This window comes from Canis lupus, chromosome 1, assembly GCF_011100685.1.
Source record: "Canis lupus familiaris isolate Mischka breed German Shepherd chromosome 1, alternate assembly UU_Cfam_GSD_1.0, whole genome shotgun sequence".
Taxonomy (NCBI): Eukaryota; Metazoa; Chordata; class Mammalia; order Carnivora; family Canidae; genus Canis; species Canis lupus.
The window spans coordinates 82,896,080-82,921,499 of NC_049222.1; the positions used below are offsets into that span (position 1 = coordinate 82,896,080).

Genomic DNA, 25,420 nt, shown 5'->3' on the forward strand with positions numbered 1-25,420 from the left:
AGGCGGTCAAATAAGGAACTTGGTGATCAAGTGCTAGGGCTGAGGGGGCTGATCCACTTACTTTTTGCAGGATTTGTATCCGTTCTCTGAAGAGTGGTCAAAGTAGTAGCTGAGACTACAGCTCTGCACGCATCTCCCATCCTCCATGAAGTAGCCTTCCGTGCAGTTAATACACCCATCAGCGCCTGGCCCTTAAATGCAAGACGAATGCCAAGAAACAGAAACAAAATCTCAGAAGAGCTTGCACAAGGTGCTGCTCCTTGTGTGGCTGGTGAAAATGTCATGTTAAGAGTCCCCATTTCCTATTAGTGCTTTTTTCTTACATTCTGGGGGAGGGGGGCTGCTCCCATTTTAAACTGGACCCATTTTCCAAAAACACTGTATCTCTTTGGCAAGTGGAGGAGACCTCACTGGGATGTTTAAGTGTCTCAACAAGGACCCAGTGCACATGACTGACTCTACGAGAATACGTGCATGGGTACTGGGGGAGAAAAGGATTTCTCCAGCATTTACTTTACAAGTATCTGGTGGGTTTGTATGAGCGATGGCTAAAAACAAAGCCACACAAGCCAAACCAGAGCCAAGGGAATGAACAACAGGGCTGGGGGACTAGGTACCAGCACAGGTGGCGCAGAAGCGGTGGCAGGGCTGACAGTCCTGGCCATTGAAGTACTGCCCATCCTCACAGGTGATGGAACACCGGGATCCCTGCAGGCTGAAGACACAGACACAGACACTGTGATCAAGGTGAAGAGGTAATGACTCCCCAGCTCTATATGCAACAAATACAGCTCCTCCCCGAGACCAGGGGCTTGGCAAAGCTTCAAAGCTGGGGAAATGGTCCCCTTCCCTTCTTTTTATCCTTCCTGATGCCTATAATGATGGCTGTGGTTTGTAGCATGTGCTGCAAGCCTTGTGGATGTTCTTCTTCATTGTCCGGCTGGCTGGCACATCCCTTCTTTGTTCCCCAACTTAACTACCTGGATGTTCTGAACAGTAATTTATTGACAAAACTCATTACCTAACATATACATCTGACAATGGTGTAATCCAGACCTACCATATAATAAATCTCAAAGTTGTTTTCTAATTATAGGAATACATGGTAAAAATGAATTACAACTGAATGAAGGGCACAGTGATCTCTGGCTAGCCTACACTCCCAGGAGTAGCTATTTTTGTTTTTATTTCTGGTCTTTGTTGTCCTACTGGCTGCCATCAAAACAACACAATTGTAATACATGTTGCCTCTATTTCCTGATTTCCTTTGAATTCCAGTGAAGAATTTAGTAAAATGACCCTATCTATACAGCTGAATCCCCAAACACTCCAACTCTTCTTAATTGTATTATTGTTCCCAGGTGTTCTCTATACCATATTTTCTCCATTTAGCACTCTTGGTATCTATTGTAGTTGCCAGGATGTTGAATGAGGAATGCGCATTTTTTCTCTCTTCTAATTTCTATCAATTGTGATAGCTTTCATAGTGTACAGATTGATTCTTGAAATTAAAAAAAACATAGAAATTATGACCTTTAATATACAAATATTGGTCACTGAATCAGTAGTGTGATTGGAACTATAGGTTAGCACTTGTAATTCTGTATCACCAGATAGAGGATTCTACAAGATGGGTATCTAAGCAACAGGGTCAAATGGTTTTTATTCTCTTAGACTCTTGGTATTGCTCCAATTCACATCTTATTTGAGTGTGCTTTGTATTTGGATCACACTAACTTGGAGAAGGAAAATTTATTTTTCCCTATTGGAAAGAAAATAAACAGGTAAATAAGGATCCCAAACAGGTTTGTTAACATTTTAACCTACTTCCATCCAATTTGATGTGTATGTATCTTTTCTTTGTTCTTAGCCACTACTAAAAAACTTTCAGGTCTCTTGAGGCCAAAATGATCGACCCTCAAAGCCTGCAAGGAAAAGACAGGCAATCTCAAAGAGATGGAGGGCAGCATAACTCAAAGTGTACTCCATTCACAGATCTTACTGGCCAGGGACAGATAGATGTCACTTAAAAAGCCAATAAAAGAAAATCCCTTTCTGTAGAATTGGAAAAAAGGACATTGCATTAAATGGATCCTTTCGTGGGAGGAAATTGGACCACCTAAAAAACTTCTCAAAGTTTTTTTTTTTTTTTTTTAAAGCTTCCCAGTTTTCCTAATAAAGGACATTCCTTCTGAGGTTGGAATGTATTCAGCATGAGACAGGCTGTGCTGTGCGAGGAAGGAATGGACGTAAGTGGGTCGTGCAACAGAGCAGGCACCGTGTACACTCTGAATCCTGCCTCTGCTTCCAAAACACAATGGTGGAGTGGCTAACCGGCCTGATAGGGTGGACACCTGGGTTCTTTCTGTGATAAATTGGCTAGGTCAGAACTGTGCTGTCCCACATACTTGAGCCCCAATGACCCCCGAGCACTTCAAATGTGGTTAGTGTGGTGCAAGAATGGAATTTTAAACTTTATTTAGTTTTAATTAATTTCAGTCTAAATCTTACAAATTGGCCCTTGGCTCAATGACTGGCCAAATTCTGAGTAAGTCTGGAACATCCTGGCTACGTAAAATCTACTTTGACTAAACTTTGTAAAGATCTAAATAGAAATCAAGTATTTCTTATCAAACACTACTGTTCCAAGTTGAGATGTGCCATGCACTTTAGAGGTAAAATGCATACCAGATTTCGAAGACTTGGTATGACAACAAAAAAGAATGTAAAATATCTTGCTAGGTCTTTTATATTGATTACATGTTGAAATGATAATATTTTGAATATATTTGGTTAATATTTTAAAAAATTTCACCCTATCTTTTACTTCTTTTAATGTGGCTACTGCCATATTTAAAATGAACATATTCTCGTATTTCTATTGGGAGTGCTGGTTAACTTACTCAGTAAAATGTTCCCTAAGAAATACAGTTGAATTGGCTCTTGAACAACATGTGTTTGAACTGCACGAGCCCATTTATAAGTGGATTATTTTCGATAAAGTACGGTGCTCTAAATATATTTTCCTTATAATTTTCCCAATATTTTCTCTTCTCTAGGCTTACTTTATTGTAAGAATATAGTATATAATATACTAACACAAAATATGTGTTAGTTGACTGTTATTTGTAAGACTTTTGGTCAAAAGTAGTAATTGGTAGTTATATAGTTAAGAGTAACTTAAGGAATTAAAAGTAATCCGTGATTTTCAACTGTAGGAGGATGGGGTCTCTAACCCCTGAGTTGTGCAAGGGTATAACCATATAGAAAATAATCATAAATCATCTTTTATTTCTCATGGGCCAGTTATGTGTCTGATCCCATAGCTGATTAGTAGAAAACAGTTTGAGCCCCTATCTTGTCTCCCTTCTTTTTATTAAAAAAATCAATCTGCTCCTCCAAAAAGAAGACTGATATTAAGATTGAAAATCTTAAGATGAAAGGTGCTAAGCAAATTAATACTGAATGCACTTATGAAAAAACCCACAAGACAATCTAAATGAAAATGATATCCTGAGATATATATTTTTAAGATTTTACTTATTTGAAAGAGAGAGAGAAGAGTATGCACAAGTGGAGGGAGGGGCAGAGAGAGAAGTAGAAGCAGACTCCCCACTAAGCAAGGAGCCTGAACCAGGGCTTGATTCCAGGACCCTGAGATCCTGACCTGAGCTGAAGGCAGAAGCTCAACCAACTGAGCCAACCAGTGGCCCTGATGTTCTGATTTTTTTTTTTAAGATTTTATTTATTCATTCATGAGAGATAGAGAGAGGCAGAGACATAGGCAGAGGGAGAAGCAGACTCCCTGCTGGGAGCCCAATGGGAGACTCACCTAGGACCCCAAGATCAAGACTCGGCCACAGGCAGTCAACCATTGAGCCACCCAGGTGCCCTCCGATGTTCTGGTATTAATTAATATGAAGAATCACCTGCCTGGAGCCTGCCCAGTTCACCTCTCCAATCAAAGGTGGAAACAGAGACATTCTCAAGACTTAAAAAGATTGAGTGCAGCAGATTTCCGGCTCTCTGTAAATTCAGAGCCCAACTCCTTGCCCAACAGAGGATGGTCTGACTTTCTCTGTGGATATCAAGAGGCTACCTAGTTCATTTGAGCCGTGTTGTTCTCCTGCAGAATCTGTCAGCTATCTGGCTTCAGTAATGAGCAAGTCATCCAGTCAAGAAAAACATCTCCAGGTGTTAAATCTATGTGCATACCACAGCATAATGGAACCAAGCCTGAGGTACTTAAGATAAGAGAATGATTGGCTATATGGAGAGAAATAATAAAGATAAGGGAAGAGTTTCCGACCATCAAAGGAATGAATCAGGAGGATTAAATATAATTCATTGGTATTACCCAAACAGTAATCCTTGACAGGGGCACTGCCGGTCATAAAGCACTAAGAAAGCCTCTCAAATAGCCATTTTTATTTTCTTGTATCTGATCCATCTTTTCTGAAGGAAATTTTATTTGGTTTATAAACCTCTCTTAGCCAAGATGGCATCCAATTTCTCACATATAATGGTAAAGATAATGCAAATAGCAATCAAATGTTGGAATGGGAGTCAAACCAAGGTGATGGTAAGAGGATAATTCATTTACATATTTTATTTACATTGAGAAGCTCCCTGGGCTGTAGGACTTGACAAGATCCTTCACTCTCTTACCTTAACCCATCCCTACATTCTGTACAGTTGTGGAATTCAGTACACGTCTTGCAGTTTTCACTGCATTTCCGGCAAAGATTTTTCTCTGTTAAAAACAAAAAACAAAATGCATACACAAAAAAGTAACAAGGTTATAAATCAGTTGGTCAGTTGAATTCCATAAAAGGAGGCGGAGACATTCTAATGTTTGCTAACATACACGATGGTATACATACCTGGCCTTGAGCAGAATGTTTTGGGAACAGCTCCCACATTGAACATTGGCTATCACTTCTCAGCAAAGCAAACAGAGTTAGGAACTGCAGCACTGGGAAATGTGGGAAATGCCTGACATCTCTACCATTTTGCAGATGAGGGAACTCGTCTTTAATTCTTTGTTGAATGGTTGATTGACCTTTCTCCCCCTTCTTCTTTTGCTTTGTCCCAAGCAGAATTTCCTAACTCCCAACACTGAGAATCACACTAACAAATAAGCTGGGGCAAGACTACTATGTGAGGGTTGAGAAGCAGTGTGGAGGCTGTGGAATGGAAAGGAAGGCTTTCCCCGGGGCCCCCATACTCACAGCTTGTAGGACCACTCTGACGAACTAGACCAGAAAAGGGAATCTACATTTAAGACTGCAGGTTAAGGGCTGACCATTTATTTCTTGCATTGTCAAGAATAGTGTCATGTACTTTATAGTGGCTGTGCCATTGATATGTTATTAATTATAGTTCAGATATATCTGTATTCTGGAGAATAGAAATATACTGGATTAAAACAAATACCTCTGAATATGGCTCTCTCATTTAATACCAAAGACTGATCCCCATTGGGGAAAACAGGGCAAATGCATACCTATTCTATAATGAAAAATATTGACTTGTTACATCACTGAGACCAAATTCTTCTGGATACTCGATACCTTCTCTGAGATGCAAATGGATTATAACCACATATGTGTTAGGTTTGAATGAAGCTTTGTTCATAAGTTTCTTTCTCTCCATCTACTCTTTAAATGTTGGTGTTCTTCAACATTCCACAGAGAAACACTGCTATAATGGATTCCTGCAAGGAATCCTAAAGGATTCCTGTAAGGACCTCCTGGGGGTGCACCTCCTTTCTAGATTCTGAGCACCCCCACCAAGAAATATGAAGTTCTTTATAATCTTATGATAGCCTTCACATGGTCTTCCCTTCACTATGCCATTGAGACTTCTGGACATGGCTTAGGATCTGAGGTCAGAGGACCTAGTTTTGAATTCTGCTTTTAGCATCTCTAGGGGGCAAGTTCAGAGTCTGTTCTCCCACTTATTGAATAAATATTACAATGATGCCAAGTTCTCTCAGCTTGTCTTCAGGGGTTAATGAAATTACTCAAGGGAACTATATGAACTTGAAAGCACTGTAAATGTGTTGGCAGTAATTATTACTAGTCACTACGTTTTATGTCAACAGACTCATTTTAGGAGGAAAATATAACAAAAGTCAGTCACACACAAGGAGAGAGAGAGGCAGAGACTACTATCAGCAAAGCCATTGGTTGAACACCCTTCCTTCACTACCTACCTCCCAGGCTCTGGGGTAACAAATAATTCTATTATCTCGACCCTTTTATACACCATCTCGAAACAAATTCCTTTTCTAAGATTCAGCCTTCTTGATAGAATTTTGAATTTTTTTTCAAGAAATACTGCTTATTTCTGGGGATCCCTCAGGCTCCCCTCCCCACTCTTATCTTTCCTTTCTCTATCAGGTTGTAGTTTAGTGTTCCAAATCTGGGGGAAAAAGAAACTACAAGAAAATCCTACCCGTGGTTCTACAGGGTAAGCTGAGAGACTTCGACTGCCTTGGGAAGAAATGCCTGCCTTTGGGTCAAGGGACTTTGATTTCTTAAGAAGCAACAGTATACACTTCAAAATTCTTGCCTGATTTCTTAAAAACAACTCTTGTTCATTGGAGCTTGGGTTTCTTCTTTCTTAGGTTGTGCCGAAACAGGAAGCATCAGTGTCCTCACTATGACGGTGTGATATTTACTAAGACAAATTATGAGAATTCAGAAATAAAATGGCCCTACTAGAGCTCTTACAGGAATGAGTACCCAAGGATTACATAATTCTCCAAGGAATGTACCTTTGTCTGTTTCCTAATGATGACTGATTAGGACCCAACTCCCTGAAGTGACATGTTAATTTATAGATTTTTGTTTGGTAACATTGCAAATGATGTCTGCATGGATACTGCCCCCCTCCCCAAGCTCTATTTGTATTGCCAGGTAGGAAATTATTCATTTTTAAAATTATTTTAAGATTTGATTTGTGTGGAATCAGAAAAGACCCCGAATAGCCAGGGGAATATTAAAAAAGAAAACCAGAGCTGGGGGCATCACAATGCTAGATTTCAGGTTGTACTACAAAGCTGTGGTCACCAAGACAGTGTGGTACTGGCACAAAAACAGACACATAGATCAATGGAACAGAATAGAGAATCCAGAAGTGGACCCTCAACTTTATGGTCAACTAATATTCGAAAAAGGAGGAAAGACTATCCACTGGAAAAAAGTCTCTTCATTTTTTAATTGAAGTACAATTAACCTACAATGTTGTATTAGTTGCCAATGTAGAATATATAGATTTGATGATTCTATATATTACTCAGTGTTCACCACGGTAAGTGTAAGCCACATCTGTTACCACACAATGCTATTACAATATTATTGACCATTTTCCCGAGCTGTGCTTTTCATTTCCACCATTTACTTATTTTATAACTGGAAATTTGTACCTCCATCTTTTTTTGCCAATCCCCCCAGCCACCTCTGCTCTGGCAACCACTAGTTATTCCCTGTATTTAAGGGTCTGTTTTTTTTTTTTTTTTTTTTTTGTTAGCTTCCACGTACAAGTTAAATCATATGAAATTTGTCTTTCTCAGTCTGATTTATTTCACTTAGCATAACACTCTCTAGGTCATCCATGTTGTCACAAATGGCAAGATCTCACTTTCTTGTATGGCTGAGTGTGTGTGCATGTGTGCGCATACACACATGTACATACAGACACATGTTTTTCCTTCAGATAGCAAATTTATTATTTTTTAACAAGTTTTTAATTCCAGTGTAGTTAATACACAGTGTTAGAGTAGTTTCAGGTATATAATATAGTGATTCAACACTTCCATATAACACCTAGTGCTCATCGCAAGTGTATTCCTTAATCTCCATCACCTAACTCACCCATCCTCCACCCACTTTTCCGCTGGTGTTGCCATCAGTTTGTTCTCTATATTTAAGAGTCTATTTCTTAGTTTGTCTCTTTTTCCCTTGATCATTTGTTTTTTAAATTCCACAAGTGAGTGAAATCCTATGGCATTTGTCTTTCTCTGAGTGACTTATTTTACTTAGCATTATAATCTCTAGCTCCATTTATGTTGCTGCAGATAGCAAGATTTTATTCTTTTTAATGGCTGAATAATACTCCATTGTGTGTGTGTGTGTATCCATCTAAAAATTATCACTTTGGTTTCTTGAATACCTTGGCTATTGTAAATAATGTTGCAATAAACATACGGGTACATAAATCTTTTTTAATTAGCATTTTTGTATTCTTTGGGCAAATACTCAGTAGTGGGATTACTAGATTATGTGGTATTTCTAAAATTTTGAGGAAACTCCCTACTGTTGTCCACAGTGGTTGCACAAATTTACATTCCCACTGCAGTGTGTGAGGGTTCTCTTTTCTTTACATCCTCACCAACACTTGTTACAATTTCTTGTTTCTTGACTGGTGTCAAGTTCTTGAGAGCCATTCTCAAGTGTGGGGGAATATCTCATTGTGGTTTTGGTTTGCATTTCCCTGATGGTTAGTGATGCTGAACACCTTTTCACACATCTGTTGGCCATCTGTCTGTCTTCTTTGGAAAAATGTCTATTCAGATCCTCTGCTCATTTTTTAAAAATTGTACTGTATTTTTGGTGTTGAGTTGTATAAGTTATTTATATATTTTAGATATTAAGCCCTTATCAATACATTTGCAAATATCTTTTCCTATTCATTAGGTTGCTTTTTTATTTTGTTGGTTTCTTTTACTGTGAAAAAGTTTTTCATTTTGGTGAAGTCCCAATACAGTGTATTTTTGCTGTTGTTTCTTGTGCCTGAAGGACATATCCATAAATATGTTGCTGAGAGTACCTTTCAAGAGATCAATGATTATGTTTTCATAAAAGGTCTCACATTTAGGTCTTTAATCCCTGTTGAGTTTCTGTGTGGTGTAAGAAAGTGGTCCTGTTTCATTCTTTGGCAGGCAGCTGTCCAATTTTCCCAGCACCGTTTGTTGAAGAGATGGTCTTTTCTTCATTTTATATTCTTGCTTCCTTTGTCATAGATTAACTGACCAAATAGATGTTGGTTTATTTCTGGGGTTTCTATCTTGTTCCATTGATCTATGTGTCTATTTTTATGCCAGCACTATGCCGTTTTGATTACCTCTGTAGTAAATCTTGAAATCTGGGATTGTAATACCTTCAGCTTTTGTTCTTCTTTCTCAAGATTGCTTTGGCTATTCAGGGTCTTTTGTGGTTCCATACAAGTTTTAGGATTAGGATTATTTTTTGTAGTTCTGTGAAAAATGCTCTTGGTATTTTGACAGGGATTGCAATGAATCTGTAAATTACTTTGGGTAGTATGAAGACCTTAGCCATATTCTTCCAATCCATGAACATGGTGTATCTTTCTACTTGTTAATGTCATCTTCAATTTCTTTCATCAGTGTCTTATAGTTTTCAAAATACAGGTCTTTCACTTCCTTGATTAAATTTATTTATAGGTATTTTATTCTTTTTGGTGCAATTACAAATGGGATTGTCTTCTTAATTTCTCTTTCTGCTACTTCATTATTAGTATATAGAAATGCAACAGATTTCTGTATATTAATTTTGTATCCTGAAACTTCACTGAATTCATTTATCAATTTCACTAGGTTTTTGGTGAAGTCTTTAGCATTTTCTACGTATAGTATCATGTCATCTGCAAATAGTGCTTTTTTTAACTTCTTCCTTACCAATTTGGATGTCTTTTCTTTTTCTTATGCGATTGCTACAGCTAGGATCTAATATTATGTTGAATAAAAGTGGTGAGAGGGGATCCCTGGGTGGCGCAGCGGTTTAGTGCCTGCCTTTGGCCCAGGGCGCGATCCTGGAGACCCGGGATCGAATCCCACGTCAGGCTCCCAGTGCATGGAGCCTGCTTCTCCTTCTGCCTGTGTCTCTGCCTCTCTCTCTCTCTCTCTGTGACTATCATAAAAAAAAAAAAAAAAAGTGGTGAGAGTGGACATTTTTGTCTTGTTTTTGATCTTAGAGGAAGAGTTCTCAGTTTTCATTATTGTGTATGATGTCCATTGTGGATTCATCATAGATGGCTTTAGTAATGTTGAAGTATGTTCCCTCTAACCCTACGTTGTGGAGAAGTTTTAACATGAATGGGTGTTGTAGTTTGTCAAATGCTTTTTCTGCATCTGTTGAGATGATCATGTTTTTTTTTTTATCCTTCCTCTTGTTTATGTGATATATTGATTTGTGAATATTGAACCACACTTGCATCTCTGGAATAAATTCCACTTGATCATGCTAAATGATTTTTTAAAATTGTTGAGGATTTTTGCATCTGTGTTCATCAGCGATACTGGCTTGTAGTTTTCTTCTTATATAATATCTTTGTCTGACTCTAGGATCAAAGTAATGCTGGCCTCATAGATGAATTTACAAGTTTTCTGGGGTTTTTTGGGGAATAATTTGAGAAGGATAGGTATTAGCTTTTATTTAAGTGTTTTGTAGAATTTAATTGTGAATACATCTGGTCCTTGATTTTGGTTTGCTGGGAGTTTTTGACTGCTGATTTAATTTCATTACTAGTAATTTGTTCAGATTTTCTGTGTCTTCTTGATTTAGTTTTGGAAAATTGTATGTTTCTTGGAATTAATCCATTTCTTCCAGATTGTCCAATAGGTTGGCAGATATTTTTCAACATTTTCTTATAATTCTTTGTATTTCTGACTTTAGCCAGACTTATCAAGAAAAGAAAGACTCAAAGATTTATCAGTTTATCTTTTCAAAGAACCAGGTCTTGGTTTCACTGATTTCTACTTTTTAATTTCTTTCTACCAGCTTTGGACTCTGTTCTTTTTTTAGTTCCTTTAAGTGTAAGGCTAGGTTCATTATACAATATTTTCCTTGTTTCTTGAGGTAGGCCTATAGCACTATCAATTTCCCTCTTAGAACTGCTTTTGTTGATTCCCAAAGATTTTGGATTGTTGTCTTCATTTGTCTCCATACGTTCTTTATTTCATCTTTTGTTTTCACTGATCCATTGGTTAATTAGTAGCTTGTTGTTTAACCTCTGTGTATTTTTTTTCCATTTTTCTCTTGATTTCTACTTTCATATCATTTAAGAAAACATACTTGATATGACTTCAATCTTCAAAAATAAGTGAGACTTATTTTATGGCCTAAAATGTTATGTATCCCAGAGAATATTTCATGTGCACTTGAAAAGAAAGTGTATTGCTACCCGAGCTACTGTTTTTTGTTTTTTGTGTGTTTTTTTCTTTTTTTTTTTTTTTGCATTCCATATGCATGTTTTTTCATCCCTTCACTTTCAGTCTGTATGTGTTGTTAAGTCTGAAGTGGATTTCTTGTAGGCAGCATATAGATCAATATTATTTTCTGACTCATTCACTGTATATCTTTTGATTGGAGCATTTAGTTTGTTTACATTTAAAGTAATTATCATAGATAGGTACTTATTGCCATTTTGTTAATTGTATTCTGGTGGTTTTTATAGTTCTTCTTGATTCCTTCATTTTTCTCTTGCTATCTTTCCTTGTGGGTTGATGATTTGCCTTAGTGATATTGTTGGATTCCTTTATTTTTTGTGTATATTACAGGCTTCTAATTTGTGGTTATCATTGGCTTATATACTGAGTTGATGGTTGCTTATGTTCAAACACATTGTAAAACTCCATGTTTTATGTATATGATGTTTTATTTTACATTTTGTTATTTTGTGTCTCCCTTGGCTAATTTTTCTAGATATTGATTGCACTACTTTGTGTTTTAAACTCTACACTGGCTTTATAAGGGATTAATCTATATTTACTCTGCATCTACCTGTAAAATTTTTTCCTTTTATTTTTTTTTCTAGTGATGGCCTATTCTTTTCACTTAAATAATTTCCTTTAACATTTAAGGCTGAGTTGGTGGGATGAAATCTTTTAACTTCTCTTTGTCAAGAAAACACTTTTCCTCTGTTTTGAATGATACCCTTTCTGGGTAGAGTATTCTTGGTTGTAGGTTTTTTTGTTTGAATATAGCATGCTACTCTCCTCTGGCCTGCAAAGTTTCTGCTGAAAAATCAACTGATAGCCTTCTTGGGTTTCCCTTGTATATACCTTTTTGCTTCTCTCTTGCTGCTTTTAAAATTCTCTCTTTATCACTACCTTTGCCATTTTAATTATTGTGTGTCTTGGTTTGGATCTCTTTGGGTTCATCTTGTTAGGGGTTCGTTGTTCTTCCTGGACCTGAATGTTTGCTTCTTTCCCCAAGTTAAGGAAGCTTTTAGCTATTATTTCTTCAAATAAGTTTTTTGCCCCTTTTCTCTCTCTCTTCTCCTTCTGGGACCCCTATAATGTGCACATTACTATGCTTGATGGTGTTCCAGAGTTCACTTAATCTATTCTCAGTTTTTACTCTTTTTTTCTTGTTGTTCAGCTGGATTGGGTTGTTTTCTATTACCTTGTCTTCTACATTACTGATCTGTCCTGCATCTTCTGATCTACTTTGATTCCATTTATTTCTATTTCAATTCTGAAATTCATCAGGTTTGTTTTGTTTTGTTTACATTTTCTTTCTCTTTGTTGAAGGTCTCACTGAGATCCACTGCTCTTTTCTCAAATCTAGTATCTCAGTGAACATTATTTTGAGTTCTTTATCAGGCATATTTTTTATTTCCATTTCATTTGCCATATATTCCTGTCTCCTCATTTTGTCCATATATATATGGACAAATATATATATATATATTTTTTTTTATATGTATTTTTTTTTTTAATGTAGTAGGACAGTCAGCTATGTCTCCTGGTCTTGAAAGTAGTGGCCTTGTGAAAGAGGTCCTGAGGTGTTCTACAGTGCAACCCCCCACTGGTTACCAGAACCAGACATTCCTGGGTGTGTCCCCTGTGTGGGCTCTCTGTGCTCCCATATTGTGACTAAGTTGCAACTACCTTCAGCCCAGCCAGCCACAATGATCCACTTTGTGGATGGTGTCTTGGGTAGGTTGAAGCCTGTCTGAAGCAATGATAGGCTTAGTGAGTTGGGCCAGCAGTAAGCTTAGCTGTCTGCAATTGTCCTTCTGACAGAACCACAGGTACCCTGAAGGGCAGGCCTTACTTCTTGCATATCCAACTATGAGGTTCCACTGCAGAGACTGCAAGTATGCTATTATGTGAGCTTGTCTCCTCCCTCCCTATGGCATGAGTTACTCTGAAGAGACACCTTCAAAGCAGATATGTTGGGGCACGAGCCAGTTTGAAGGGAGGATTGCTGAGTTGAGTTGGACAGGGAAGGGCACACAGCTACAGCAAAGCAGATGATGAGTGTTAACTACCTCTCACAAACATCCAGCTATATAGGGCTTGGAGAGGGGGAGAGGAATAGCATGCACCTGCACTTCTGTTTCTAGTGAAATATTCTGTACATCTCTGTCAGATATATTGGCAGATTAGTCAATATATCTCCTTCATATCAAACTGCTGCCTCTGAGTTATTTAGTATGCTGGATCTTTAAGGGTGATGGGGACTCAGTTTCTTATTGCCTCAGGCTCTCCTAGAACTAAGTCCCATTGGAATTAATATCTCCTGTTTTCTAAAGCCAGACATTGTGGGGATTCAACTTCCTTCTCCATGCTTGTGATTTCCCTGCTGGTAGTAGTTAGTGGACCAGGGGTTTGGTTTCCAACTATGTCTCCCTCCTTCCTGCCCTTTTCAAAGTGGCCTTCTCTGTACAGTTAACTGTGGCAGGTCTGTTCTTCTAGTCTACAGGTGGCTTTCAGAGTTTTACAAATGTAGCTGTTATCTCCATCTGTCTGAGGGACAAGGTGAGTTCAGGATCCTCCTATTCTATCTTCTCAGATCTCTCTGGAAGTTACTCAGTTTTGTCTCTAATTCAGGAAACGGGTTTCATTTTGCCTTTCCTAGTGGACAGTAACACTTGGTAGTCTTTGAATCCATTGATCACTTTGTAGATTTCCCCATTAATGGCCCGGCATTAGTAGTCTTTGACACATGTCTACATGAAAGTCATGTTTTATAAACTTCTTGAGAAGTACACACTGATATGATCCAGGCCTGGCTCCTTTGGTTAGTATGTAGAAAAGAACAGGCTTGGCTGCTATCTTTTGAAAGCGTGCTTATGGAGTTGGCCCAGGGCTAGTATTTGGGAACTTGGATTTCAGGATGGTTTAGGGTTTCCATCACCCTGACCAGAGAGGATCATGGTGCCTAAACTGTACAAACAATATGCTTTATGCTGAACATCTGCTTTCCTTCTAGGAGCCTGGAATTTTGGTATGTTCCAGGCAGAGGGTGTCTTCATGACAACCCCAGCCACTGAGACTCTAAGGAAGTTTCCTGGTAGACCACATTTCACACGTGTTGTGACCAACTGTTGCTGGAGGATTTCTGGGAGAGAACTCTTAGAAGCTAGTGTTGGTTTTCTGTTGACTTTGTCCTATGCACCTTTTCCTGACTTTACTTAGTAGCTAAGAGCTTATGAGTGCAACTATATAATAAGTCTTGTGGGTCCTCCTAGCAAATCACTGAATCTAGGGATGGACTTGAGAACTTCCTGACAGTTACAAGCATTTTTACATAAATTATTTTTTATAAAAATTGTTATAAATTCATTTTTATAATTCTAACATGTTCTCGTAAAAACTGGTCAGATTCTGTTTGATATAACCAAGGCCACACTTTCTCTCCTTATGTCATTTAAATGAAAACCTTACATTTCCTCTCTAAAACCCAAATATTTGAAATCAACTCACTGGTGTCTGGGTATGATCCATCAGGGCAGTGGATAACACAACTGTTGATTTCTTCATTTAGGAAGTATCCATATTTACAGGACAGGCATTGGTCAGCATGGCTCCCAAAGCAGGACTCACAGTTGAGGGCACACTTTCTGCATCGCTTCTTGTCAGCATGGTAGTGGCCAGAGGGGCAGCTGGAGACACAGATCCTGCATTGTGGAATGATAAGAAAGAAGGGAAGCATCACCAGAGATGGAGTCTTCAGCACTATTGGAGGCACTCAACCAACAACAGTCTAACATCTCAAAATCCTTTATAAACCATGAAAGTAACACCATATCTGAAGAGCCAAATTCTGTTGGTTGAAGCCTTTTCCTGTGTAGGGCACTGAAGTAGCAAGGCAGCCACACCAACCAAGTCCACTAAGTAAGGCATGTCTTAGTCTGAACCAATTCCGGTTTGGGTCCAGCTCTTCATTAAAGGGGATGATGTTTAGAAACTGAGTCTCAAGAGGAAGGTTGTGGTCTGGGATTGAAGGGAAACTATGTGGGAACTCTGATTTTATACAAAAAGGTTGCTAATGAGGGTTCACTTCTGTTTTTGTGTGTTGTCATATGGATCCCGTGTGCTATTGTCTAACTTGATGTAAATAAACTTGGTTGGTTACGATAAACTTAAATAAATTGTTTGTCCATAACTGAAGGACAGCACTTTGTTTATTCATTCAACAAATATTTACTGAGTACCAAGGAAAATGTCAGGCATTTTGCGGGTCTAGGCGATGAGAGATCCTGCAGGAGCCAAGGGCCCTTCCTTTAAGGCACTGAAATTCCAGCATGGATGTAAACAGGAACTAGAATAGAACATGTCTGGGTCTGTCTGGATGACTGAAGTGTGGACTCTCTGCAGGTCAGCTACTATAGTAAGTTTTTCCTGAAGGGGGACAAAGAGGGGGGTAGGGCTGTGAGAGAGGCCTGGGGCAGATAGTCTCTGACTTGCCATCACTGTCCCAGGGTCCTCCCTGTGGACAGATTTGCACAACTTGGGGCACAAGCCAGGGGCTTAGAGATAACGGTGTCCCAGCAGGTCCACCTCACTGCCCAGCATGGAAGAGTGAGGATAAGTAAGGCCCAGCACCTCTGAAACATGGGAATGTGGGAAAGCAGTCACTGGGCTGTATGCTGACAGTTTCATGAAAAGCAAACCTAGCTCTAGCATCCGACGTCCATGGAATGGGAAAGTCTAGAGGGGGAAGACCTGTCCTATGTGGAGCTGGTTCCTCCCCTACCGCCCTTCCAAATGTGAGATAAGACAGCTGCAGCTTGATAGCCTATAGGTACATTTTCTGTTCTATGACTCAGTATTGGTTTCAGCATTTGGAATGACACCAGGAGGTGGTGGGCTAGTGCGGCATCATCTTTTCTGTGCTTTGGTCCTGGTGGGAGAACATTAGCAGATACGGCTCCAGCACACCCGTGGGAACACCCAGGGCATGCTACAGGGATCGGATCAGGCTCCTCTTTACCTGGTATTGTTTTTCAGCTTGTAGTAGTAGTTCAAACAGTCATTGCAGTGGTCTGGTCCTGGCCCGTCACAGCCAACCTCACTACACTCAGGGTCACAGGGACCTTTTCAAAAAAATAAAAAATTTAAAACAACACTTAGAAAAAACGATTTTAAAGCAGGTCAGTTTTACTTTGAATTTGGTATAAAATAAGACTTTTTTTCTTCCTTAGGCAGTAAAAGTTTCTTTAACATGGCTGTAAGCATGGAGACGCACTCTTGACTTCTGGGGGAAAACCTCAATTACTAAGTATCAAGAATGTAAATCCAGTCATGGCCCGGTTTTCAAAAAAAAAGCACATATGGCTGCCTTGTGGGAGATAACAAATATCTCAGAATTCAAATGAACAATGCCATTGTAGCAAAAAGCAACTGACTGCAATTAAATATGCATAATGATAAAAATGTTGGATTTATAAAAAATGAGAAGTTAAGCTGTTGACAGAAAAGAGAAAAAGTTTATTATTCAAAGCCTGGACCAGATTGTCTGGCTTGCCCAAGGTCATTAAAACCACTGAATACCTATGAGATACTATAGCCAGCAAGAAACATCATTATGGCATCTGGTGCAAGCTTATCAGTATCTGGTCTTGGATTACAAAGCAGGTACTTAAGGCACAGATAATAGATTTAAAATTGTGTCCTGCCCACAGACCAGTGGGCAACTCCACAAAAGACAACTAGACATAAATTTTTAAAAATGCAAGCAAGCTTAAGGAATTCCAGACCTATAGGATGATGGTTGCTAATCTCTCATGACATATTCTTTGGTATGGAGTTAGGGAGAATGCACAGGCAGGAAGAAAAAATGCCAGAAAGATGGAGATTTTTATAATTGATGAAAAGCCTTCTAATTACATGGGCTAGAGCTTTTGCTTGCTTGAACTCTCTTTTCCCTCGTTCTCCATATCTTAGGACATTGGGTCTTATAATCTTGGAGCTCTTTGCTGTGGAAAACTCACATGATTTTAACTAGCAATAAACATACTGCACAGAATGTACAAACAGTAAGTTGACAGGTCAGAAATGTCTGATCCATAATTATTTGAATCAAAAGGATTTACTGTTAAACCTCGACCTCCTTTAGTCATTACAAGACTCTGTTCTACAGTTACTAAGCCAGAACATAAAATGGTAGAACCTGGGAGGAATGACTTAGACAAAAATATTGTATTCAAACACCCTCATTTATGCAGTGTGAAAACACACTTTCCAAGAGTTAGAGTGGCTTGTCCAGAATCATACAGATAGGAGCATGAGGATTAACATGGGTCCCTCTTCTTAGTCCACATCCCCTACACACAGGGGAAGTAAATGAGGTACTAGTGATGAGCTTTCAAAATGAATGCAGACTGGAGATAGACATACTTCCAATGAATCACAAGTCATGTGACAGCACTGTTTCTCTTTGTTCTCTAAGCCTTAAAGCGGACCTCTAAATTAAATTCCACAGTGACTGTAACTTGGGACCTTTTAGCTCTCTGCTGTGATACAGCAGGAGAGGGTGTATGTAAGGGTTGATGCCCAGCCAGCCGTGGGTCCTATGGCCCCTGGAATTTGATGAAACAGTAGAGGGATCTGGTTATGCTGATACCATCAGTGCCTCTAGCCAAGCTGACTTCTTCATGAAGGTGAAAATCACAGCTCTGAAGAAAAGGAATCATGGGTGGCCCTAAATTTTCACCAGATGATTTCTGCAATTAACCCCCACAACTTATTCTTTATACGTGCCAAAGGGCTCCGTATGGCAAGTTCACATGCTGTGCTATTTCTTTTGTAATCTTAAACTGTCCCAGATGCAGTTGAGCATTTTAGGTTGCAGGGTAATAATGGAATAATTGTCTTTGTTCTCACACAAGTGTCCGTGTGGACATTTCGGAGATGTAATGAGAAAAACCACAGGGATATGTAACCATTTGTTCAGAATTTTAACATTATCAAAATGTGGATTGGAAACATAGCATAAGGCATACAGCAACAGGTTATTATTATGCTCAGTTTATGTTTGTGGATACCCTTTCTCCTATCAGAGAAGATGAAATGGTTTGCTAGTTATAAGGTGAATAGTAATATTATAAGCTCAAAACCAAGTAAGACAAATCTAACACAGTCAAGCTCTGGTTGGCTCAACTGGTTTAAATTATTCAAGCTTACGATGGCCTCTAGGATACTACCTGTTTAGAATAAAAGCAACCATGTGCATGTTTAAGATATTCTGTTAGGGTGATTAATGAAGTACTTTAGTATCTAGAAAAAGAATACAATTCTCATCTAAAGGCACATTAAATTGCTATTTACAAATAGTTTTCTCTTGGGAGCAGCTTTGTTCATTAAGTATTATATCGTATCCCAGGAGAACTGAATGTTCCTTTGAGTGAGTCAATGCAATGAGACAGAAATCCAGAGCTATACTTTGAAGTAGGGAAAAAAAATTGCAGATGATATGGGTATAATACCTAAACTGCTCCAGAAAATCAACTCTTAAACATAATAATTAGAAGGTTGAGCAGAATGCCCAGTTAGAAGATAAAGATGCAACCACCAATAGATTTCCTGGATACCAGCATATACTAGTTGGAAAATATGGCATCTTTACCATTATAATAGCAACAAGACCCCAAAATAAATAGGAATAACACTGAGAAGAATACTACAAAAAATTAAAAGATTTCAATAAAATTTTAGGGGACATGATCTGTGTTTTGGATGGAAAGAGTATATATTGTAAAAACAATTCTCACCTAAATAATTCTTCCTATGAGGTTGTGTGTAAATTCATGTTAAATTCCAATGTGATCTTTATAAGCGGAGTTAAGAATTGTTATGAAAACAAGAAGATGTTCAACAGAATTTATTCTATTGTTATAAAGGAAAGCTCCTGGGGTATCTGGGTGGCTCAGTCAGTTAAGCCTCTGCCTTTGGCTCAGGTCATGATCCTGGGTCCTGGGACTGAACCCTGTGTCAGGCTTTCTGCTGAGTGGGGAGTCTGCTTCTCCCTCTCAAATAAAATATTAAAAAAAAAAGGGAAGATCCTAAGCTAGTAAAAGAAGGGATGATAATTCAGTCAATAATGTTAGTCTCTTTCGAAAATAAAGACATATTTCATCCTATGTCTCATAAACCAAAGTAAGTTCCATATGGATTAACAAATGTAAAAATCAGAGATTAGAAAAAAATGGATATGGATACTTAGTTGATTTTAAAGAATAAAACTTTTTTTTTTTTAAAGGAGAGCAAGTGAGATCTGAAACTATAAACCCTACCCTCCAATTTTCTTTTTCCATTAAAACAACACAAAAGCTACATTTTGGAAGCAAGCAATAACTGAGAAAATGTTTTCAGCAAACATTGTTCCTCCCCCAACTTATCTGTGGGGGATATGTTCCAAGAACCTCAATGGATGCTTGATACTATGTTTAATTTTTAAACTAGGCACAGTAAGAAGCTAACAATATAGAACAATCAAATCAATACACTACAATAAAAGGATGTGAATGTAGTCTATATATCTTGTATGGTACTTCTTGTGACAATGTGAGACGATACAATGCCTATATGGTGAGACAAAGTAAGGGGAATGATGTGGGTATGGTAATGTAGCATTAAGCTGCTAATGACCTGATGATCTATCAGATGGAGGATCACTGGCTTCCTTACCCTTAACAATGGGATGCTACTGAGTAGTAGTAGTAATACTACTAGGAAACCTTAGGTTAGGGGGATGAAACTGTGGATAAAGGGGAACTACTATATGGAAAAATGTGAGACAATAAAATACAGAGTTCTTAAAAATAGATAAGAGAATTGGTGTTAATTTGAATAGAAAAATAGGTAAAATGCGATTATGTTTAATTCCTAGAACTATAGAGGAAAAATAACTTTTTAATAAAGCTATAAAAATTAATTTAATTTTTTTTACTTTTTTCTTTCTAATTTTGGCAGGAATGAGTATAATAAATGCACAGCTGCTCACAGCATAGACTGGTACATCTTTTTGGGAAAGGAATGTGACCTAATTGTCCAAGCCCTCAAACTGTTTATTTCCTTTGATATAATAGTTCTCAGAACTCCATTCTACAGAAATAATTAAAGATATAAAGACTGATAAAATAATGATGTTCATCCAAACCTTATTTAAAATAGTGTAAAAACTCTAAGCAACTACAAATCCCAGATTATGTATTAAATACAGTACAATCATAGGATGGACTATTATGCTGTCCTTTAAATATCTGTTGTGAGGATATGTGACAACAGGGAAATATGCTCTTAACCACAAGAGAAAGAAAAATGATGTGAAAACTCTATATAGTATGCTTTTAGATTTGAAGAAAAAACACAGTTTTCTGAATATACACATGCAAATATCTGGGGGGATAGAAAAGAAGATGGAAGAAAATCTATTAGAATATGGGTAGAAGTTGATCTCTGCATGGTGAGGTGATGCACAAGAGTTCTTTCTTTAGCTCATGTCCCTCGTGGAAGCCAACTCACCTGCATAATCCTCTGTGCCATAGTCATCCGTGGGGTCTTCGACTCGGCTATAGCGGACACGTTCTACTTTAGGAAACTCGTTGGTTGGTGAGTATGGCTGCACGGAGGTGCCATAGAGGACCAAAGACCATTCTTTCAATTTCCCTTGAGAAACAATAATGAAATCATAGCATGACCACACAGTCATTCTTTAACTTTACAATTTCTTTAGCTCCTTCTCATCTAAGAAAAAACAACAGTAGAAGAATTGGGGCAAGCATATTCATATGAAGCATTGCATGAGGCACATAGCTAGAAATGCACATTTTCTACCAGTTGCAGAATTAACAGTTCACATATCACATGTTTACTGAGCACCAACTATAAGATAAGGCTTAATTTAACCAGCATTTATAGGGAGACTGAGACATGAACACCTCTCAGTTGGACCAAAGGCTGAAATTTCAAGGTATGGATATTTAATTTTGCAGAGGCTGTTGTTTTTCTGGATATAAATACCTTATTTGAATTAAAAAAAATTGATGTAATCTGACTTGTTTAAGAAGACAACCATTTTGTTCCAACTGACTGAATTAGTCATTTAATTTTAAGGATACATCACTATTTATGCTATAGACCTGAGCTGTCCAGTGATAGCCCCTAGATACCTTTGGGTATTTAAATTAACTAAAATTTAAAAATTTAGTTCCTCAGTCATACTAACCACATTTTAAGTGCTCAATAGCCATATGTGGCTAGTGGCCACAAATATACAGTATTTCCACCCCTGCAGAATGTTCTAGTGGACAGTGCTACAGTAAAGCATTTTCTGGTCAATGGTACCTTGAGACATGAGGCAAGTGTTCTAACTCCTTTGCAGAGAAGGCTCTCGAACATTTTGCTTTAGTCCTTATTTAGTTTTGTAAAGCTAAAGAAATAAAAACTACTTACAGGTGATTAAGCTTAATAAGATTTACATAAAGAATCAACCATACACAGAAGTGATTAAGATAAAACCATTATAAAGGCGGAAGTATGCTGATAGGAAGCAGGCCTCCCTGAAAGTCCCTCTTCCACTTAGCCAAATACAGAGAGTCCAGACATGGTTGGGGCAAGAGTTCTGCCACAGTCCTGAGAATGGTGAAGCTTGAGGTGTCAGCTAAGCCATCTCAACAGTTGGGAGGTATGTACTTGAATTCCCAATATATAGATGAGGGAACAGGCACAGATGCTGATAATACTCATAAAGGCACTAAGACAGACTGCTATTAAAATCCATCTGGGGGGTTGACGACAATGTAGGAAGATTCTGAATCCACCTCTTCCTAGGGACTCACTGAATCTACAGCTACACAGGGAACAATTTCCTCTGAAAAGGCAAAACCAGGGCACTTGGGTGGCTCTGTGGTTGAGCATCTGCCTTTGGCTCAGGGCGTGATCCCAGGGTTCTGGGATCAAGGCCCACATCGGGCTCCCTGCAAGGAACCTGCTCTGTCTATGTCTCTGCTTTTCTCTCTATGTCTCTGTCTATGTCTCTGCTTTTCTATGTCTCTCATGAATAAATAAAAATAAAATCTTAAAAAAAAAAAAAAAAAACAAAAGAAAACCAATAGTAGTTGAGTGGCTCCTACATGGTAGGCACACCACCCCCCCCCCCCCGCCCCCGGCGAAAGCAGGTAAGAGAGGCTGAGACACAATCTTGGAATAAACCCCATCCCTGGTCCTGTGACCCTGAATCAGGATTCAAAATCCCAAGTTTCTCTCAAAAAAGCAAAAGGTTTGAACTCCATATTGGGTGCCCCAACTTTGAACACTTGTGCCTGAGATGAGCTCCCCAAACCATCTTGCTTTGAAAACTAATAGACCTTGAGACCCACAAAGCTATAGTGAACTGACTAGTTTTCAAGAGCTTCCAGTGATTGAAAAGCACTGATTTTCTGTGAAAGAGGCTTTTTTCCTTACCTTAACATACAGCTAGGGGCCTACTGAAATACTCTCCCAAGGCAGAGGCTGTTGAGTACCATCTTTGCTCTCTCCCTCAGACTTGCTCCAACTCACTAGTATCTCCCAGAAGGAAACTATACCCTTATCCAGCACCCACATTTTTACGGCTGCATCCCAGGGGACACCCTAGGTTGCTGGCACTAGTGGTCAGCAGAACTTCTGTTTACTAGGAACATAGGACTGTAAACAAAATTGACAGATCTATATTTAAATTCACCCAGAAGAAGAGAGAGAATCAAAATTAGAAATGAAAGAGGAGAGGGGCACCGGGGTGACACAGTTAAAAGTTTGACTCTTGATTTCAGCTCAGGTCACGATCTCAGGGTGGTGAGATCAAGCCCCATGCTGGGCGTGGAGCTTGCTTGATTCTCTCTCACCCTCTGCCCCCCTCCCACTCCAAGCAGCTCATTCTCTCTCTTTCTCTCTCAAAAAAAAAAAGACGTGAGGTTATAACTAAAATAAACAACCTAGAAGAAATGGATAAATTGTTAGACCTATACAACTCACTAAGACTGAATCATTAAGAAATAGAAAATCTGAACAAATTACTGGTAGAGATTGGATCAGTAATAAAAAACCTCCCAACAAGGAAATGACTAGAACTATATCTTCTCTGGTCAATTCTACCAAATATTTTTTAAAATATTTTATTTATTTATTCATGAGAGAGACACAGAGGCAGAGACATAGGCAGAGAGAGAAGCAGTCTCCCTGTGGAGAGCCCGTTGCAGGACTTGATCCCTGGCTCAGGTCATGATCCCAGGGGTCTGAGATTAAGCCCCTGCCTCAGGCTCTCTGTTCAGTATGGAATCTGCTTGTCCTTCTCCCTCTGCCCCTCCCTCCAGCTCATGCTCACTCACTCTCTCTCAAATAAATTAAAAAAGAATCTTAAAAAAGAAATCCACCTAACTCAACATGAATTAAAGATTTGAACATAAGACTTGAAACCATAAAACTCCTGGAAAAAAACATAGGTGGTAAGCTCCTTGCCATCAGTCTTGGTGATAATTTTTTCGGATCGGACCAATTAAAAAGACAAAAAAAGGAGAATAAAGAAGTCAGACTATATAAAACTGTAAAAGACTCTGCACAGCAAAGGAAATCATCAAAAAGATGAAAAGGCAACCAAGAACCTACTGAATGGGAAAGAATATCTGCAAATCACATACCTCATCAGAGTTTAATCTCCAAAACATATAAAGAACTCCTACAACTGAATATCAGAAAAATAATCTGATTAAAACATGGGTAGGGAATATGACTAGACATTTTTCCAAAGAAGACATATACATAATCAATAGGCATGTGAAAAGGTGTTCAACATCCATCAATTAGGGCAATACAAATCAAAACCACAATATCACCTTACACCTATTAGAATGGCTATTACAAAAAAAGACAAGAAATAACAAGTGCTGATGAAGAAGTGGAGCAAAGGGAACACTCTTGGTGAGAATATAAATCAGTGGAGCTCTGATGGAAAACAGTATGGAGGTTTTCCAAAGTAACAGAACTATTATATGAGTCAGCCATTCTACTTCTGGGTAATTATAGGAAGAAAACAAAAGTATTAACTTATAAAAATCTATGTACTCCCATGTTCAATGCAGTGTTACTTACAATAGTCAAAGATATGGAAACAACCTATGTGTCCTTGATGGATAAAGAATAAAAATGTGGTATTTTTATCAGTGGTAATAATGCAGTAGAATAATATTCAGCCATAAAAAGGAAGGAAATATTGCCATTTGTGAAAACATGGATGCATCTTGAGGGCCTTCTGTGAACTGAAATATCAAAGACAAATACTATGTGATCTCACTTGTATGTTGGCAACTTTCAGGTATACCGATGGAGCATATAACACAAGGGCAATAAAGGAAATCCCATCCATCAGTTACCCTAAAATCTGGCTCTTTAACTTAAGATCAGTTTGGATCTAAAGTTTATCCTTGTGTAGGACTTGGAAGAATGCTGACTCATAGTTGATTACTGCTATTTGTGTCATTTCTGAAGTGTCTCATAAGCCCACTGGCGGCATACTTGTCAGGCAATTCATCTCTTTATGTTTCACTTATTATGTAATCTTATTTCCTCAGAATCTGCCACAATTCACATCAAGTACTGCCATATTTGGGCCATGTTTCCCTTATCATGTTTTCCATTTGCTAAATTACTTAGGAGATTTTGCAGTCAATGATGCAACTTTCTGTTAAGAAATTGTTCTGTGAAAACAGAATGACAAAAATCTATGTTGGTACATGAATGCAATCTGCCCAAGAACGAAAATCCAAGATAGGTCTAATGGGTAACAAAACAAAGCTAACAATTGAAAAAATCCTTCAAAAAATCTTTACTGTGGATCTCTGGTTCAAGATGGTGATGCAGAAGACCCTAAACTTACCTCCTCCATAGACAGAACAAATATATATCTACATATAGAACAATTCCTCCAGAAGTAAAACTGAGCCTGATTCAACATGTCAAGAACAAGAAAAGATAGACCATATAGAGAATGGCAAGAAAGATGGAGACACAGTAATGAAGGGACTTTCTCCTCTTTCAACACTGTGAACTGCAGCAGTTTAAAAAGATAACCAGAACACAAAATATCCAGCCCTAGAACTCTACTGAATGGTGGGAGCAGCTGTTGGA

At 38.4% G+C, this 25,420-nt stretch overlaps 1 protein-coding gene and 1 long non-coding RNA gene across 4 annotated transcripts in view; one reads left to right on the forward strand and one right to left on the reverse strand.

Annotated features, from left to right (window-relative positions):
• PCSK5 (proprotein convertase subtilisin/kexin type 5) overlaps positions 1-25,420 on the reverse strand; it is a 457,726-nt gene that overhangs the window by 158,768 nt on the left and 273,538 nt on the right. For all 3 annotated transcript variants that reach the window (XM_038527061.1, XM_038527060.1, XM_038527062.1), the window contains exons 14-19: positions 20,783-20,926; positions 16,251-16,353; positions 14,741-14,934; positions 4,669-4,753; positions 618-715; positions 62-191 (exon numbers count right to left, since the gene is read on the reverse strand). In XM_038527061.1, the coding sequence (XP_038382989.1) occupies positions 62-191; positions 618-715; positions 4,669-4,753; positions 14,741-14,934; positions 16,251-16,353; positions 20,783-20,926 (754 nt within the window). The remainder of the gene's footprint in view (positions 1-61; positions 192-617; positions 716-4,668; positions 4,754-14,740; positions 14,935-16,250; positions 16,354-20,782; positions 20,927-25,420) is intronic.
• LOC111096657 overlaps positions 1,624-25,420 on the forward strand; it is a 71,060-nt gene continuing 47,263 nt past the window's right edge. Inside the window, exons 1-2 of the long non-coding RNA XR_005354131.1 lie at positions 1,624-1,784; positions 2,160-2,249. This is a non-coding gene — a long non-coding RNA (uncharacterized LOC111096657). The remainder of the gene's footprint in view (positions 1,785-2,159; positions 2,250-25,420) is intronic.